This window comes from Dasypus novemcinctus, chromosome 2, assembly GCF_030445035.2.
Source record: "Dasypus novemcinctus isolate mDasNov1 chromosome 2, mDasNov1.1.hap2, whole genome shotgun sequence".
Classification (NCBI taxonomy): Eukaryota; Metazoa; Chordata; class Mammalia; order Cingulata; family Dasypodidae; genus Dasypus; species Dasypus novemcinctus.
In genome coordinates, this window is record NC_080674.1 from 85,004,257 (window position 1) to 85,021,941 (window position 17,685).

At 34.7% G+C, this 17,685-nt stretch overlaps 1 protein-coding gene across 4 annotated transcripts in view; it reads left to right on the forward strand.

Moving 5' to 3' along the window:
• The window catches only part of XRCC4 (X-ray repair cross complementing 4), a 326,468-nt gene extending 312,801 nt beyond the window's left edge, over positions 1-13,667 (forward strand). For all 4 annotated transcript variants that reach the window (XM_058275640.2, XM_058275649.2, XM_058275647.2 and 1 more), the window contains one exon: positions 12,965-13,667. In XM_058275640.2, coding sequence (XP_058131623.1) covers positions 12,965-13,076 — 112 coding nt within the window. In that variant the 3' untranslated portion in view covers positions 13,077-13,667. The remainder of the gene's footprint in view (positions 1-12,964) is intronic.
• The last annotated feature ends 4,018 nt before the right edge of the window (positions 13,668-17,685 follow it).

Consider the following 17,685-nt stretch of genomic DNA (forward strand, 5'->3'; position numbering starts at 1 on the left):
ACCCCAGAAAACTGTACTGGAGAAGATGTGGAGAAATAGGAACACACCTTCACTGTTGGTGGCCTGTAAAATGGAGCAGACTCTGTGGAAGATAGTTTGCGTTTCCTCAGGACTCTAAATATAGAACTGCTGTATGATCCAGCAATTCTTCTATTAGTGATATGCCCAGAAGAACTGAAAAGTGTGACACAGACTTTTGCACATTGATGCTCATAGTGGCATTATGCACAATTGCCAAAAGATGGAAACAACCCAAGTGTCCATCAACCAATGAATGGATAAACGAAATGTGGTAAATGCATATGATGGAATACTATGCTACAGTAAGAAGAAATGAAATTGGGACACATATGATAACATGGATGAATCGTGAAAACATTATCCTAAATGAAATAAGCCAGACACAAAAGGACAAATGTTGCATGGTCTCACTAATATGAACTAAACACAAAGAATAAATGCGTGGAGTTAAAACCTAGAAGATAGATTATTAGGAGATAAGAGGAGGGCTGAGGACTACTGATACTTTATGTATATGTTTTAATTAACTTGACTATAAAAGTGTGGAAATGGATGGAGTTGATAGTAACACATTATAGTGAGTAGCAGCTGGTTTACAAATGGGATTGTGACTGAAAAGTGTAGTCTGTGGTTGTAAATGTCAATTGAAAGAATGCTAGAGGATAATCTAGGGACTGAATAACACAGTGAACCCAGAGGTGGATGAGAATTGTGGTTGATAGTACAAATGCAAGAATGTCCTTCTGTGAACTAGAACGGATGTACATCACTATTGCAGGGTGATGGGAATTCAGAGAAGCATGGGAAAAATAGAACTCATATAACCTATGGACATAGTTAACAGCAATACTGTAGTATTTTTGCATCAATGCCAAAGATATACTATGTTAATAGTAGGGGGGTATGGAAAAAATATGCCATATGTATGCTATGGACTATAGTTAGTGGTAATAGTCTGATGATATTATCTCATAATTGTAAGAAATGTTCCACAATGGTGTGATGTGTTGGTGAAGGGCTGTTGTATGGGAATTTCACACATGTGCATGTTTGTTTCATGAGTACACAACTTCTATAATAAAAATATATTTTTAAAAAATAGGACTGTAAGCATAGGACTGTGAACTCTATTGTAAATTATGGACTGTAGTTAATTATTTAATTATAAAAATGTTCTTTCATAAATTATAATAAATATGCCTTACTAATGTAATGTGTTAATATTGGTTCATGGGAACTCTGTATATTATGCATGATTTTTCTGTAAACCTACAACTTCAGTAATTTAAAAAACCTGAAAAGTTTAATTTTTAACTCACAATCAAAACCCACAGAATTTTGTAGATTGCTTTTCCATCATCCTTCTTCCAATGTTCTGAGTTCTCTCTAATATGTTTCTTTAAGCAAAACAGAAGATTTCCCAGAACTTAAGCAGTGACTCTCTTTACATTCACTCAAAATAGCAAGTTGAGTTAGTATCCTATATGAGAAAATGTTTTTTGCTCATTTTAATTATCAGTTATATGATAGTCATTTTACATAAAAATTATATGATATTAGTGATGTTATAAAATCGTCCGTTCTTTCAAGAATCAGACTGCTGAACCATCCTGAATCACTTGTCCATGGAAAGCCTAATGCTATATTCCGAAAGGATTTGGGCAAACTGATAATTGACAAATCATAAGATAAGGAGAAAGGTGGGGCCACAGCAAAATATTGTACTGATAGCAGAAGGAATTAATTAGATGAGGTATTTTTTTTAAACACTAGCAATAAAGTGTACTAGCAAGGACCAAAATAACAGAAAAATCTGAAACTGAGTTCTCTTACTATAAAATGAAGACTAGTACAGCTTTATAATGAAGGAGGAGGTGGGGGAAGAGGAAGAAGAGGAGGACAAGGTTAACAAAGCCGAGTTTATATGATTGGCCATGCAAACAAACAAATAAATTGTTCATGAAAAATTTCACCAAATATTTCCCAGAAGCTCCATGGCTGGTGTTATTGCCTGCCCACGGTTTTCTCACTTCTCTTGGTAGCCAAAAGTAGAATTCTGTCTTCTCCTTTTTCTGTGTTTTTATTTTCCTTCATTGGACCACTAAATTTTTGTGTTTAGGCTAATGAATGCTGGATTCTCAGGGAAACAATTAATACAGCTCCTGTCCTAGAGAACACTAGTTTCTTGTAATGCTCATAGTTGAGAGAAAGTGAGAAAAGGGGCTTCCATGGCCAAATACATTTGAAAAACCTGGTTGAACAAACTTCTTTATTCTTAAAGCACTTTTAGAAACTATCATCTATATATTAGGTTTTGAAAAAAATCCAGTTTAAAAGGCTATCAGTAAAGGGTACCCCTGAGCCCTCAGCCAAGTTCCTCTCCCCACAGTCAGCCATTACCAGTTTCTTGTGTCTACTTACAGAGCTATTATATTCATCATCTAATGAGTTGCCAGAACATACAAGCATTTATACACACTCACACATCACTAGTTTTCTGCATTCATTTCTCTGCACCTTGCTTTTTTTAACCTAAAAAATTTAATAAATAGGTTTATTTATGACAGCACTTTTCCAAGTGTTAATGTATAATATACATATGAAACAGAGAACTTAGCAGAGGAAAAGAAATATTTTCCAAACATTTTAGACCACAGATCTCAGTTTTTTAGTTCATGGAACTACTTTTTGAGCCATACCACACAACACCCAACTGCTTAAGTATATCATTTAAAATTTTTTTTCCATTTAATAGATGCTTCTATAATTGAATTTATTCCATAAAGTCAAAGAGGATAGATCTTTTAGCTGTTTGATATATTTTTTTAAGCAGCTATTTTTAGGAAGTTACCTTCCCCCCCGCAAGGTGGCTCCCTCATCTGTTTTGCTCATTGACTGCTTGTTGTTGTTTTGCTCATTGTCTGCTCACTGTTTTGTTTTGTTTTTTCCTCATTGTCTATTTGCTTTTTCTTTTAGGAGGCACTGGGAACTGAACCCAGGACCTCCCATGTGGGAGGTGGGCACTCAACTGCTAGAGTCATATCTGCTCCCTGCTCATTTGTTTTTGCTTGTTGTCTGCTCATTTTTTCTCATTGTCTGCTCATTGTTTTTGCTCATTGTCTGCTTGTTATTTTTGCTTGATGTCTGCTCATTGTCTGCTCATTGTTTGTCTTCTTTAGGAGGCAGGCACTCAACTACTTGAGCCACATCCTCTCCCCTGATATTTTTGATGTGATTAATTTTATGCAGTCATTCTGAGGAAGAGGTGATTTGATCAATCCCAAAAAAACAAATCATTTGATATGTGGCTTTTATTTTCACCAAATAATGTTTGTCCCACCCTATACTCAGGCCTGATTCTCACTTGGTACATTCCTCTTACTTTACTCTCATTTCACCCTCACCCTACATATGAGCCTCACCCCAGTCCAGGGGAAAGTCAGTGATGAAGGGGAGATGCCAGGGAAATTTGTAATCAAACATATTTGTATGTTTATTTTTTATTTTAACATGAGAGAAACAGCTATCTCAGAATGCCCTGCTTCTGTAGCCAGGCAGGAATTGACCATTTGCTATATTTTACTGTAATTGCCACAGTCTGAGTTTGGAGACTTTGTTCTTCTCAAAAGAAACATTATTGTTTTTTCTTCTTTGTTTGTAATAAGTCATAAGCATTACAGCTATTCTTTTCAACTCCAGTAATTCATAGTTGGTTTAAATAATTGACCTAAAGAATCTTTACAGCTTAAGTAATGAAAGGTGTACAGAGAACCAGCATTTGGGTGGCAAGTGGAAACAGCTCAAGGTGTAGCCACATGAAATAAACAAGAAATAGATCCTGCCTTGAAAGAACACAAGAAAGAATCAGACTTACAAAAAATATAGTTTCAGTATGAGGCATACATAGAGGTAACAAGGGGATAATATCTGCCACCTCTGGTAAATAGGGGTGATTGTTAAATGAGGTTTTCCTGGAGGAGTTGATATTTGAACTTTGTATCAAAATGAAAGTAGGTTTGATTTCTGGACAAGAAACAAAGAAAGAGATTGCCAGATGGAGAGAAAAAATATAGAGAAAAAAAAGTAAAAGTGATAAACTAGCTCTTTTAAGCCTCACAACAGACCTTGAGGTGGGTATTATTATCCCAAAGTAATAGGTGAGGAAACAGGCTTAGATTCAGAGGTAATGTACCCAAGAGGCAGGAAATGATGGAGCTGGGACTTGAAACCAGGGCTACCTGGCTCCAAAAACTTTGCCTTACACACTGTTTTGAGTTTTTTATTTTTAAGTAGCATGGTCAGTAAACTAGCACTTTAATAAGTGCCTGCTGCATATCAAATAGCTGTATTAGGAGGCATTTTGCAAATGATATATGCTAACACTTACATGCCAGGCACTTAACATGTACCAGGTGCTTTTCTCAACACAACACTCCTATGAAATGGGTACTGTTATTCTCTCCATTTTACAATCAAGGAAACTGGGAGCAAAAAATTTGTCATAAGCCTAGTAAATTGCTATTGTAAATGGATCTTTATTGTACTATATTTTTAACTAGTTATTGTTTTTCTGCAGTGAAACTACCCATATTTAAATATATTTCCTCTCACTTAGGCCACCTTGTTGAACTCCCTTAAATTTTAAATATAGTTTTTTTTCATTGTTTCTGTTCAGTTTCTCTGTGGGCAATATTTTCTTCAACAAGTAATGACAGCTCTCTCTTTTTATATGTGTCAGAGTTATATATTTATGTAGTCTTTTGTTATTAATTTCTAATTTTACTTCATTATGATTAGGGAATATATTCTGGAAAATTATATCTTTTTAGAATTTATTGAAGTTCTGTGGCCTGCTACATGAGACTTTGTAAAAATTTCATAGATATTTGAAAACAATGTGCATTCTCTGTATTTAAGATACAAAGTAGATATAAATTTGCATTCATTGGGTTTCTTGGGAATGATCGGATCTAATACCATATAAGTATTACCATATAAGTATAACCTGCCATCCAATTATTTTTGTGTATAACTCAATGTACATAGATACAGAATAAATAGTGTCAGTATTTACCAACACTAAAATTATGAGCTCTTTTTTAAAATTTTTCTGTATTCTTAGCAGTCTTTGTTTTATATGTTTCAATAGTCTTCATTATGGATTATCCTATCAATTTTTTTAAAATCATCTTTGGCCATTCAAAGCTTTAGACTTGAATTTTCTTGCCATATGATAGTATTGCTACAACAGCTTTTTGCACTTTTTTCGTATGTATATATATATATATCATATCTTCACTCATCAATTTATTTTCAGTCTTTTTCATTTTGTTTAGATGTGTATCTTATATAAACAATAATCACATTTTGATATAATATGAGAACCTTTACCTCTTAATATGAGTATTTAACTCATTTACCTTTATTGCGATAAGGCATAAATTGTATCTTATTACTGTTGTTCACATTTTACTTTCTCTATTTTTTAAGCTTGCTTGATTGGTTTTTCCCTCCCCATTCCTAGTCTTTGACTACATTGTTCAAGTTTTATGTTCCTTTTTTCCTCTAGTGATTTGAAATTTACATTCTCTTTGTACATTTCTATTTATTATCTTAATATTTAAAATGTTACCTTTTAAAAAAGAGGCATTATTTCTCTACCAACACTAAAAGTTAAGCAATATCAATGAATTTCTCACCTTATATCAAGATTAGCTCACTTCACTTCCCTTAACAAGCTTTCACTTTATTTATTTTTTTTATTTCTCTCCCCTTCCCCCCCCCCCCCCACCCCGGTTGTCTGTTCTCTGTGTCTATTTGCTGCGTCTTCTTCTTTGTCTGCTTCTGTTGTTGTCAGTGGCACGGGAATCTGTTTCTTTTTGTTGCGTCATCTTGTGTCAGCTCTCCCTGTGTGCAGCACCATTCCTGGGCAGGCTGCACTTTCTTTCGCGCTGGGCGGCTCTCCTTACGGGGCGCACTCCTTGTGTGTGGCGCTCCCCTACGCAGGGAACACCCCTGTGTCGCAGGGCACTCCTTGCATGCATCAGCACTGCACATGGGCCAGCTCCACACAGGTCAAGGAGGCCCGGGGTTTGAACCGCAGACCTCCCATGTGGTAGATGGATGCCCTAACCACTGGGCCAAGTCCGCCACCTCACCTTACTTTAAATGACCAAATATAATCGTTTTTATATTTCCTCTCCTATCACAATCGACTACTTCCCTTTCCGTTCCTTGACCTTGGGCTTCTGAGACAACACTTGTATTAGTTAGTGTTCTCCGGGGAAACAGAATTGACTATATATTTAATATAGGAACATAATAAAGGAATTGACTCATGCAACTTTGGGATGGGCAAGTCCAAATTCCATAGGACAGACCCCAAACTAGGAACTCCGATGAAGGTTTTCAATGAATTCCTGACTGGCTGAAGTAGAGATGGAAATGCTTCCTTCTGACTGCTGAAATCATAAGTTCTCCTTTTAAGGCCTTCAACTGATTGGATGAGACTTCTCTCATTGTTGAAGGCAAACTCCTTAATTGATCGTAGATGTAATCAACTACAGATATAGTCAACTTACTGATGACTGAAATGCACAAAATATCCTCACAGTAACAATCAAGCCAGAGTTTTCTGGGCCAAACAACTGGACACCTTAACCAAGTTGATGCATAAACTTAACCATCACAACCATCCTCCTTGGTTGTTCTCATATCTCTCAGATCATTCCTTTTCTTTCTCTTTGTAGTCATTTCTCTCTCCACCTGTCCATCCTTGCAATTTTACTATTCTGTAGGATTTCACACTGAACCTTTTTTCCTCTGGTAGACTCTTTCTGCATCAACTCATTTATTTACCTTCAGTATCTGATGATATGGCAATCACTGCTATCTCTGTACTTCTAGTCCAAACACCTCTCCTAACCTCTGCACCTATAATACTTTGCCTACTCAACATCTGTCTCCATTTAGATATTCTACAGGCACTTCAGACTCAACCATTATGTCTAAAACTTGGTCCATTATGCCTATTATTAGACCTACACCTCTTCTATATTGCCAGCTTCATAGTAGCAAAAATCACAATCTGTCATGAAAGAACAGACTTGACTTATCTAGAACTATTCTCTCATGGAAGTGCCCATAAGATCTAGAACTATGATGTGCATATGTACAAAGATACACTAACCATCGCCATGCATACACACATATATACACATACACACCATTGTTCCAAGGGTAGTATTTCAGTTTTTCAGGTTTTTAAACTTTGAATAAATAGTATCATACACTATGTATTCTTTTATTACCTGCTCTTTTGCTCAGCATAATGTGTGCAGATATATATTTCATTGTGTGAATATTCTATCATTTGTTTGCCCATTCTGTTGAAAGACATTTCAGTCATTTTGTTTTGTTTTGTTTTTCACTATTACAAATAATGCAACTATGAACATTTGTGTACATATCTCCTGGCACACATATGCAAATGTTTCTCTACAGTATATGCCTAGGAGTAGAATTCTTGGGTTGGAGGGTACATACATCTTCAAATATCTTGGTAGTCATTGCCAAATTGTTGTCTGAAGTTGTTTTTACTTGTTTACCAACAGTAACTTTTTTTAATTACTCCACATCCTCCATGGTCATTGATATTGTTGGATTTTTAAGTTTTTGTAATCTGATATAAAATTATATTTAATAGTAGTTTTAATTTCTATTTCCCTGATTACCAATGAAGTTGAGCATATTTTCAAATATTTATTTACTCTCACTGTCTCATTTTCTTAGACGTTCCTGTGGTCTTTAGTGCATTTTTCTATTTTCTGTTCTGATTTCTTTTCATTGTTTGTAGAAGTTATTTATATTGGACTACTAATCCTTTGACAGTTTTAGGTGTTGCAGTATCTCCTCCCAGTTTGTGATTTATCTTTTCATTCTATTTATAGTGTTTTTTTCCTCATTTATTTCATTTAGCATATTTCATTTTTTAATAATTGACAGAAGCTTATTAATATAATACTATACTTTTATGATCATAGTTTGTTTTGTTGTATTTTTGCCCAAATATCACAGTCATGTGATATTACTTTAATGTACATTTGTTGTCATTGAAGAAAAAAAATCTGATATATGCAATATTAACTGTACTTATTTTTTTAAATGAAGCTTTACTATGCTGTATAGTCCCATGTTTCTTTTTGTAGATTTCTTTTTTTTTTAATTTTTTTGTCTTTATTTTTTTAATATTACATTCAAAAAACATGAGGTCCCCACATAACTTAGAAAAGAACTCAGAACTGTTGCCAAGGCTGCGATTCAGACATTGTTGGAGAGGGAATGGCACTGTCGAAACACACAGCCTGCCCATGTTGATGAAGAAACTTGCCAAAGAGTGTGGCTGGTGCTGGTCCATAAAACAGCCCCACTGGATGGCAGAGAAACTTAATGAAAGACAGTGGGCTGGAACTGGTCAATAGGAGCAGTCCACCAAGTGGCTCAGAAATTTGCAGGAAGATGAGGACACAGCTGGTCCATGAAGGCCCCTAAGACTTCCCAAACACATATCTGCTAGCAACAGTGCTGAAAATCAGCACACTGGAACCAGGAAGAGAAGCTGCTGCTTCTTCGTAAGACCTTGCATTATACCTCCATAATGTAACATTGACAAAAGTAGCATTGAACCATTTGGCGAGGAAGAAATATTTTAAGGTGTAGCTCCAGTATCACAAAGCAGGGCAGAAAAGGATAAATCTGGAGTTGTGAGGCAAAAAACCTGGTAACTGTCACGTGTTGTTTGATGGATTTTTTATTTGCTTTTAATGATAAAATCTCAAACAGAGAAGTCATATAAGAAACTGATATCAGAACATATGAATAATTACTATAATTTCTAGGGAAAAATGCTTCACAACATAGCATATTTCTTTTTTGTGTGTGTATTTTCCTCTTTAAATATTATGTTGAAAACTTACGAAACATACCCTAAGAAAAATATCATTACTTTCTGGAATCTACCAGCTCACCAAAGCATACTGTGTATTTCTCAAGTCTGAGCTTAATATGAAACAAGTATTAAGATAATCTGGTCAGTTTGCTAATTTGCATCCAGAATGGTTAAGGAACTAATCAAAACTTTTCCTTTTATTTTTGTATTCCTATATATTTCTAATTAGAAATGAAAATGTACTCTTTTCTACTTAAGCCCCTTGTCATAATTTTGGAATATCTGATAGTATTAGAGCCTAGAAATACATTTGCTAAGAAAACAAATTGAACATTTAAATAGGTAGGCCACCTAAAAATTGATTTTTGATGTTTGAATTATTGTTTGTATCATCAGTCATATGTGCTTGATTCTTCAGATGATACAGTGCTAGCAATTATTTTACGTTTTCCTAGACCTCTCATTTTGCTTAGTTTGTCACCTTCTCAGGTTTCATAAGTATTATCCTTAGGGTATGTTACAAAATGCAATGTGCAGTCAAGTTAATAGAACACAGGAATCTCTGCAATTTTGCTATAGAGGACACTAAGCCATTTTTTAGTGAGGCTCTTATCTTCTGTAGAGATTTCTTTTTTTTTTCTTTCTTTCTTTGAAAATGTCCTTATACCTTAGCATTTAACCCTTTAAAGGCATCATTAACTTTTCCTCTTTAATTCCATTACTCATTTATTCTACCAATCTTAATACCTGTATTTTAGAAAGCAGTCTGTACCCAACTATATGAGTATAACAATCTCAGAATTCAAGGAGTGACAGTGGCTTCAAGATCACTTATGCTAACCCTAATTATTTAGTTAAGTTGAATTCAAGTTTAATTAAATTTTATTAAGACAGTGAGGCCCAGAAAGGTTCAGTGCTCTGACAAAAATCTCAGTGTGGTAGAACATAAAGATTTTTTACCCTGATTTCAGCATACCTCCAATGAAACCATGTTGCTGATGAAAAATTTTCTGAAAATCTACCTGAACCAAAAATAATGGTCTAGTGTTTAGAGATTCCTAAAGGAATAAATCACTATATTTGAACAAATTATATCTCATAACCCTTGCCTTCAAGCCATATACAAAATCTTTAGGATGGAAAGACACATTTTAAAATATTAAAGAAAATCAGACAAGTTTGACTGAAAGTTTTATGAGGGCATAATCATGTTATTTATTATATATCCCTACCACAGTGAGCTGCTCATAATGCATTCTCAACAAATATTGATTAAATGAATGTAACTGTATATAACCTGTTGCAGGTATGAAGTACTTCAGGTATTCAGAGGAAGGAGAAATCAGTTTGCATATGGGAAATCAGAAAAGTCTTTGTGAAAGATTTGGTATTTAAACTGGGCCATCACTAATGACAGCAGTTTAATTAGACAGAAGGGAATTCCCAAGTTTCATATTGCTTATTTAATTTACCTTACATTAAAATTTTAGATACAGGTTCTCTGAGTTATTTGCTTTCAAATTTCACCTCTAAGTATGAATTCTTAGGACAAGAATTCTTTAAAAGTACTACATGAAAAATAGGGTAAATATACCAAGATTTATGAACAAAGATATTTTGTTGTTTAGAAGAGCATTAGAAAATGGGACCAACTAATTATCCATCAGTAAACTAATAGTTTATCCAAATTAAACTGATCATGAATGTACATCTATATTTTTCACCATGCAAAGACATCTATCTCTACTATACTATAGAATAAAAATAGCAGGTTATAGAACAATTCCACTTTTTGTAAAAGAAAAACTAGACATGAAAATACAAATAATACAAAATAACTTGATGATTTATTTTCTTCTTTATGCTCTTCAGAATTTTTTAAAAGGATATTAAAGCATTTATGACATAAAGATGATTAAAGGTGGAGGGTTATGAGGAGAGTCCTAAATTTACTCTTTTGAATTCCATGGATATGAATGCTGTAGGACAATGATCTCCATCCATCGAATTAACTTTTATTGAGCAACAATTATGCAGTAGGTAATAAGAGCAAAAAAATAAAAATCTATTTCTTAAGTTCTTCATGACTATAAAAGAAGAGAATTATAAATGGGGCACCAGGAATCTATTTCATTCAGTGTTATTACTTCAGAGTGATTCCTTTGTCTTAAATGCTGATTTAAAAAAAAAAAAACTAAACTGAGAATCTCTGTGCTTTCATTGCACAGTGTCTAGACTATGAACGAAATTACAGAGATTTTTCTATGTCTGACTTTTCATTGAAATAATTCAATCTCTTTTTTGCCTAGGAGGAAAAAGCAACTCTAAGATATCTAGGGCCAGAAAAAATGTTTAATGTGTTTTGAGTTGACATTGGAAACTTATACAAGTAATAATTATACTTTTATCCTGTACTATATCATTTTCTCTTCTTATACAATCTACTTTTAGGTGTCTAATGCATATTACAATAATTTTGTCCATGTTTATTGTTAATTTTATCATTGAAATTCACAGAGGGCAGTACTTGTCATTTTGACAATGCCTTAATGCCTCGCACCTTGGCATTCCTGTGAGGGTGAGGCTGCCTGAACTTGGCCTCCTCGGGATAAGACAGAACACATGTCCTAGGTCTACTGGCTAATTGTGTACAGTCAAAGAAGCGAAGGAGGACTCTGCAGTGGATTCATTCCTATTAATCTACTGTATAACTAAGTATGGTTGGAGGCTTTTAAAAATACCCATTACCTAAACAAACATGTTCTTGTATTTTTTAATTTGTTATTCCTTGAAGTTAAATAGTCTATTAGCAGGAACTCTTTGTAGTTTATGTAATATCAGCAGCTAATAATAAATGGTTTCCATATGTTTTGTAACAGTTTATTAGCACTTTCACTTATATCACCTTACTTAATCTTTAGACCACCTATGAGGCAGATATTATTGTGCACATTTACAGATAGAGAACAGAAATCCAGTTATGTTAAATGACTCGTGTAAAGACACAAAGCTAATAAGAAATAGATCTGGATTCAAATCTGTGTGTGCCCTGCCTTCAAGTCCCATGTTCTTTCAACTATACCAACCTGCTACTATGATGCTTTTGCCTTTGAAGTTGAAAATATGTGGGTATTACTAGGTTGACTCAACCTAATCATAATTCTATCTGAATCCTCCTCTAATTGTTAATATTAAGCCTCTTTTATTTAAGTTCTGTAGAGAACCATGACAAAGTTTACGCAAGGGTATAAACATACTTTACAAAGCATTACTTCTGATTGAACTCTGTTACCTTACAGCTCACCCTTTCCAAGACCAGTTAACAAAAGCCATGACAGTGAACAAGCTTGTTATCCTAGGATTCACAAAAGACATGTACATAAATACAGAGGTCAAGCTATTGATGTGTAGTGGCTGCAGTACTGAACCTGTATAAAATTTAGTTTACTAAATGAAGATATGTAAGTTCTTTAAATGAATGTGGAACAACGGCATGTCATCAGCAACGAATGTAAATTTGAAGAGTCATCATTAATCATATACACACCAAACAATCATTTGAGCCCTAAAGGAAATTCTTGTCCAGAATCTTCTGTTGTAAAGAGACTATAATGAATGGTAATAGGTAGAATTTTAGGAATTACAGGGAAAATGTAAATTAAGGGAATGGCTTGAGAAACCACCTATATCTTGACATAAAAATGACTACTGTATGGGGCATTTTATTTCTTAACCTTAATCATGAGTCATTTTGTAGGCCCTTGAATTTTTATTAACTCAGAATTGAAACATTAATTCTAAAGCAGTTAAAGATGTTAAATTCCCTTCATCTTTCTTTCTTTTTAGTTAACATGTCATAGGGAATTAAATCTCTAAATCAATTCTGAAAACAGGATTTAAGTTTTATTTCATTTAAGTACCTCTTAATTTTCTTTTATTCTATAATGGACAGGGTTTTTTTAATTAAAATTATCTTGGTTTTTCTTTTTATTCTAGGCCTGATCCTGCACTACCTCCGACACTGAAACAGGAACACACCTTAGCTGAAAACATGTCTTTAGAAACACTAAGAAACAGCAGTCCTGAAGACCTGTTTGATGAAATTTAGCTGTCTCCAAAAAGTACTTTGATGTTCACTTGACTCATTTCTACTCATTTCTTTAAATGGGAAAAGCTAAGTTTGACCTCAGCAGCAGCTATTCCTGCACCTTACTGTTTAATTACATACACCCCGAGTTGAAATCATTGTATGAAATAGATTACACATGTATAGAAAGAGATGATTTTATGACTGGTACATTATTCTAAACCATTCAGTATGCCTATAATTACATAAAATCTCAGACTCTTTGTTGCAAAATACACATTTATCTTATTCAATTAACACATATTATATGTGGTAGCTGTCTAACATCCTATCTAAGAAGATTTTGGAAATAGGACAAAGAAATAATCTTTTGAAAACTTTGCAGTTCTTTTTTGAATAGTCATGTTATAATCAATTACATTTCAATAGTTTAATGTATAAGATAATATATCAAACCTATTTTTACTTTGTATGTAAACAACCAGAAAATCTGATAATAAAATTTCTGATACATTGAGGATTTGCTATTCTTTATAAAATGTGTTATTTAGCTTAACTTGTTCCTTTGCCCAGTCACAGATCTTAATAAAGTGCTTACTAATATGATGGTAACCCCTTTTGTGTCAAAAAAGGCATATTTTCCAGGCATCATTGATAAAGGACAAATTTATTTTACACATACCAGCGTCCTCCTTGAACGTAAGAACCCCATATTCACTGATCTGTGCACAATAATATCTGGCTTTTTTTTTTTTTTCATATTCACTGTTTATCTAACTTCTTATTCTGTTTTCAGTTCACTCCTACTGAACACCCATTCCCTCTGAAATATTCAATGTTAACAATGTAAAAGTTAACAGTGCCCACCGTGTTGCTAAACCTAATGGTCGATTCTCAGTCCTCATTTTAAGTACACCAACATTTAACATGCTCAATTGCCCCTCCTTCAGGAAACATTTTCTTCACTTGACTTTTGCTATATCACGTGCTGTTTATATTCATCCTTCTTCCTGGCCATTCATTTTTTAGACTTCTTGACTAACTCCTTCTCCTTTGTCCCACAGTTAAATGTTGGAGTGCCCTGGACTTCAGCCCTCTTCCCTCCATTACCCACTTAGTCTTCCTAAGTCATCTGAGGCTTTAAATTCAATTCATAGTACAATTTGGCACCTTCTTTCAAATCCTGATAGGGGGAAGCAGACTTGGCCCAATGGATAGGGCGAACCATGGGAGGTCAGTGGTTCAAACCCCAGGCCTCCTTGACCCGTGTGGAGCTGGCCCATGCACGGTGCTGATGTGCACAAGGAGTGCTGTGCCACGCAGGGTTGTCCCCTGTGTAGGGGAGCCCCGCGCGCAAGGAGTGCGCCCCATAAGGAGAGCCGCCCAGCTTGAGAGAAAGTGCAGCCTGCCCAGGAATGGCACCACACACACGGAGAGCTGACACAACAAGACAACACAACAAAAAGAGACACAGATTCCTGGTGCCGCTAATAAGGATAGAAGCAGTCACAGAAGAACACACAGTGAATGGGCATAGAAAGCAGACAACGGGGGAGGGGTGAAAAATAAATCTTCAAAAGAAAAAAAATCCAGATGGGTACATCTATCTATTTGATACCTTTATTTTGATGTTTTAGCACATACAAAGCAGAGATTTAATTATCCCGATTTAAATATCCCAACCATCATTTCTTCCCCAGTCAGTCTTCTCAATCCAGTTAATTACACCACCACTTACACTTACACAGTTGTTTCAAGCTAAAAACCCAGCAAGTCTTTTTGTGCTTCTCCTTCCCAATCCCCCACATCCTGTAATTTTTACCTCCAAAATACAACTTGATTCTATTTACTTCTCTTCTCTACTAAAACTGTCTCCTGACTGGCCTTCCTGCTTAATCCCCTACTCCCTTACAATCCAGCCAAACTAAATTTTAAAAATCTTAGGTACAGTCATTTTACTGTATGGATTAAAACCCTCTAATAGTTCATCAAATGAAAAGAATTAGCCACAATGATGAAAGAGGTTGTTGATGTGGGAGGAGTGGGGGGGGGGAGGTATATGGGAACTTATTCTATTTTCTAATGTAACATTTTTTGTAATCTATGTATCTTAAAAAAAAAAAAAGACAAAAATTTAAAAAATTTTTTTAAAAACCTCTAATAGCAGCTCATTGCTTTGTGAATAAAATCACCACCCTTTACCTTGGCCTCCAAAGTCTGATATGATCTGGCCACTGCCTCCCTCCTCAACCTTATTTCCCACCCCTTTCTCTTTACTTAACTTTCCCCCTTACTATTCCTCAAGTAGACCAGCTCTCAGAGCCATGGTGCTGCTGCTGCTCCTTCTGCCGGGAATGCTTATCTTCACATTTCGTTTCTTCTCATCTTTCAAATCTTGACTCAAGCATCACCTCTTGAGAGGTGCCTTTCCTGAACTACCCTTGTTAGAGTTGTGCACCCTTCCAGTCACTGTCTCTCGTTAGCCTTTTTTTCCAGTGTATGTGTCACTGTCTTTTCTTGTCTCTCTCTGTTTCCGAACAGAAAGTCCCATCAAAGTAGAGACACAGCTGTCTGCTTTTTCTGTTTCCAGCACCTACAACAGGGCTGGGTTCATAGAGACTTGGTATTTATTGAATGAATAAATGCATTTCTGTCACATAGTTGGCACTCAAATATTTCTTTAAGTTACTTAACTATTTTGATAAGTTCATTAAAAGATTGAAATTCAGCCTGATGGTTTGATAAAGAAATAATTGTTCAGAAGCTCATGTGAAGCTCAGGTACCCTTTGTGATAAAATAATTATACATAACATATATTTATGTATACACACATAAGCTTGAATATACAGAGAATGAGAGGGAAATTATACATTATTGATTATATTTTTTAAAAAATGTGATCAAGCCAATGGAATAGCAAAACATTTTAAATGTAAATTTTACTGAACTTTATTTCCATAGTGGCTTACATTTAAGAGCAAAAACTTAAAAATTAAAATGTAAATACAAATATAATATAAATATAAAATTCTAATTGGCCACATTGGATCTTCACTATAAATTAAACTTGGTAAATCCAAGATTTCTATTGTATCTTTCTAAGGGGATTTTATATCCCCTGAGATGACATTATTTTAAGTTTTTTGGTACAAATGTTATCTCACCTGAATAGACCACAAATGTAGCATTACCCTAAGTCAGTAGACAATCGCCAATTTTACATATCTCTGAAATTGCCAACATATATAGATGTTAATATATATGTACTAAAAAAAATACATTTTAATGTATATTTATATATATGAAGTATTGATATGTATTAAGTGAAAGAGAAGAAAACAAAGGAAATAACTGAGTATTATCTCACCAGTAATGGGAAGAGAATGTAGGGAAAGTGTGTTCTAAGCAATCTTAACAATACAGAGCCTACAAAATTCATAACATTTGGAAAACTTGTACTGAGTTTTTCCAGGATGGGGGGTCTTTTCAACCACTGCTGTATAGTACATTAATTCAGTCAGAGTAGAGCAAAATAAGCCCATAATCATGGGTTCCCCCTTTATGTCTAATGAGGAGATAGTGAAAATATAGTTTTTTTAATTTCTTGCCCTATATAGATAGTTATCTGTAGATTTTACATTAAATTGTCCGGACTCTGTCACTACACACTTTTTTCCATCACGTATTTCCATTGTCTATAGTTTAAAGATTGTTGGAGAAAGAACACTGAAATGGAAAGCAAAAGAACTGAGTTAAAATGCAGCACAGCTTTCCTGCCTTTAGTGTCCTTACCACTAAAATAAAGAGATTGCATCTCTGACTTTTTTTTCAAACTTACTTTTTTATAATTCTAATAAATCAGGTGGATGACTCAGGCCTCATTAGGGAAGTTCATGTAAGAAAAGTTTTCTCTTAGGAAGAGATGTCTTTATTACGTAGTTTTAAAAGGTCAAGAAACTAGAAATTTTTTTAATTGCTTATAATTCAGCTTTATGAAATACTGCGTCTTGTGTGTTTGAGCCAAGCAACTCTTTATTGGGTAAATTTTATTCAGCAAGTGTTTGTTAAGGGTCAATTATGCACAAAATACAGAACTAGGCCATGTGGAGAATTTAAGAATAAATTCCTCCATTTAACAAATATGTGTTGAGCACTTGTGCAAGCTCTGTTCTGGCCACTAGGGATGTGGCAGTGAATGATACAGACAAGTGCTCTGTTCCCGTGGTGTTTATATTCTAGTAAATAAAGTGTGGGACCTGCGTTCAGAGAATGAGTCTACGGGAAGGGTCGGGGGTTGAGATTGGGGCCTGAAATCACTGCATAATGAACTGTAATAAAAGGGGTGGGAGGATACGTGGCATTAAGAGAACAAAAACTAAAAAGTTATGGGTGAGGATCATAGGACATGAAAGATCCAATTAGAAATCTAGTTAAGAGAAATTGGGAGGGGATAGAGAGGTGAGCAGAAGATGAAGCTCTCCCAAAGGGGACATGGGGTTAAAGCCCAAGTTTGTAATGGTGAATCATCAGAAGGAAGGAGACAAATTAGAAGGTATCTTGAAATGTTGACCAGGGATGTTTAGGAGTATCAGCATTGAGCTAAGTTATGTAATGAGGACATGTCAAGAA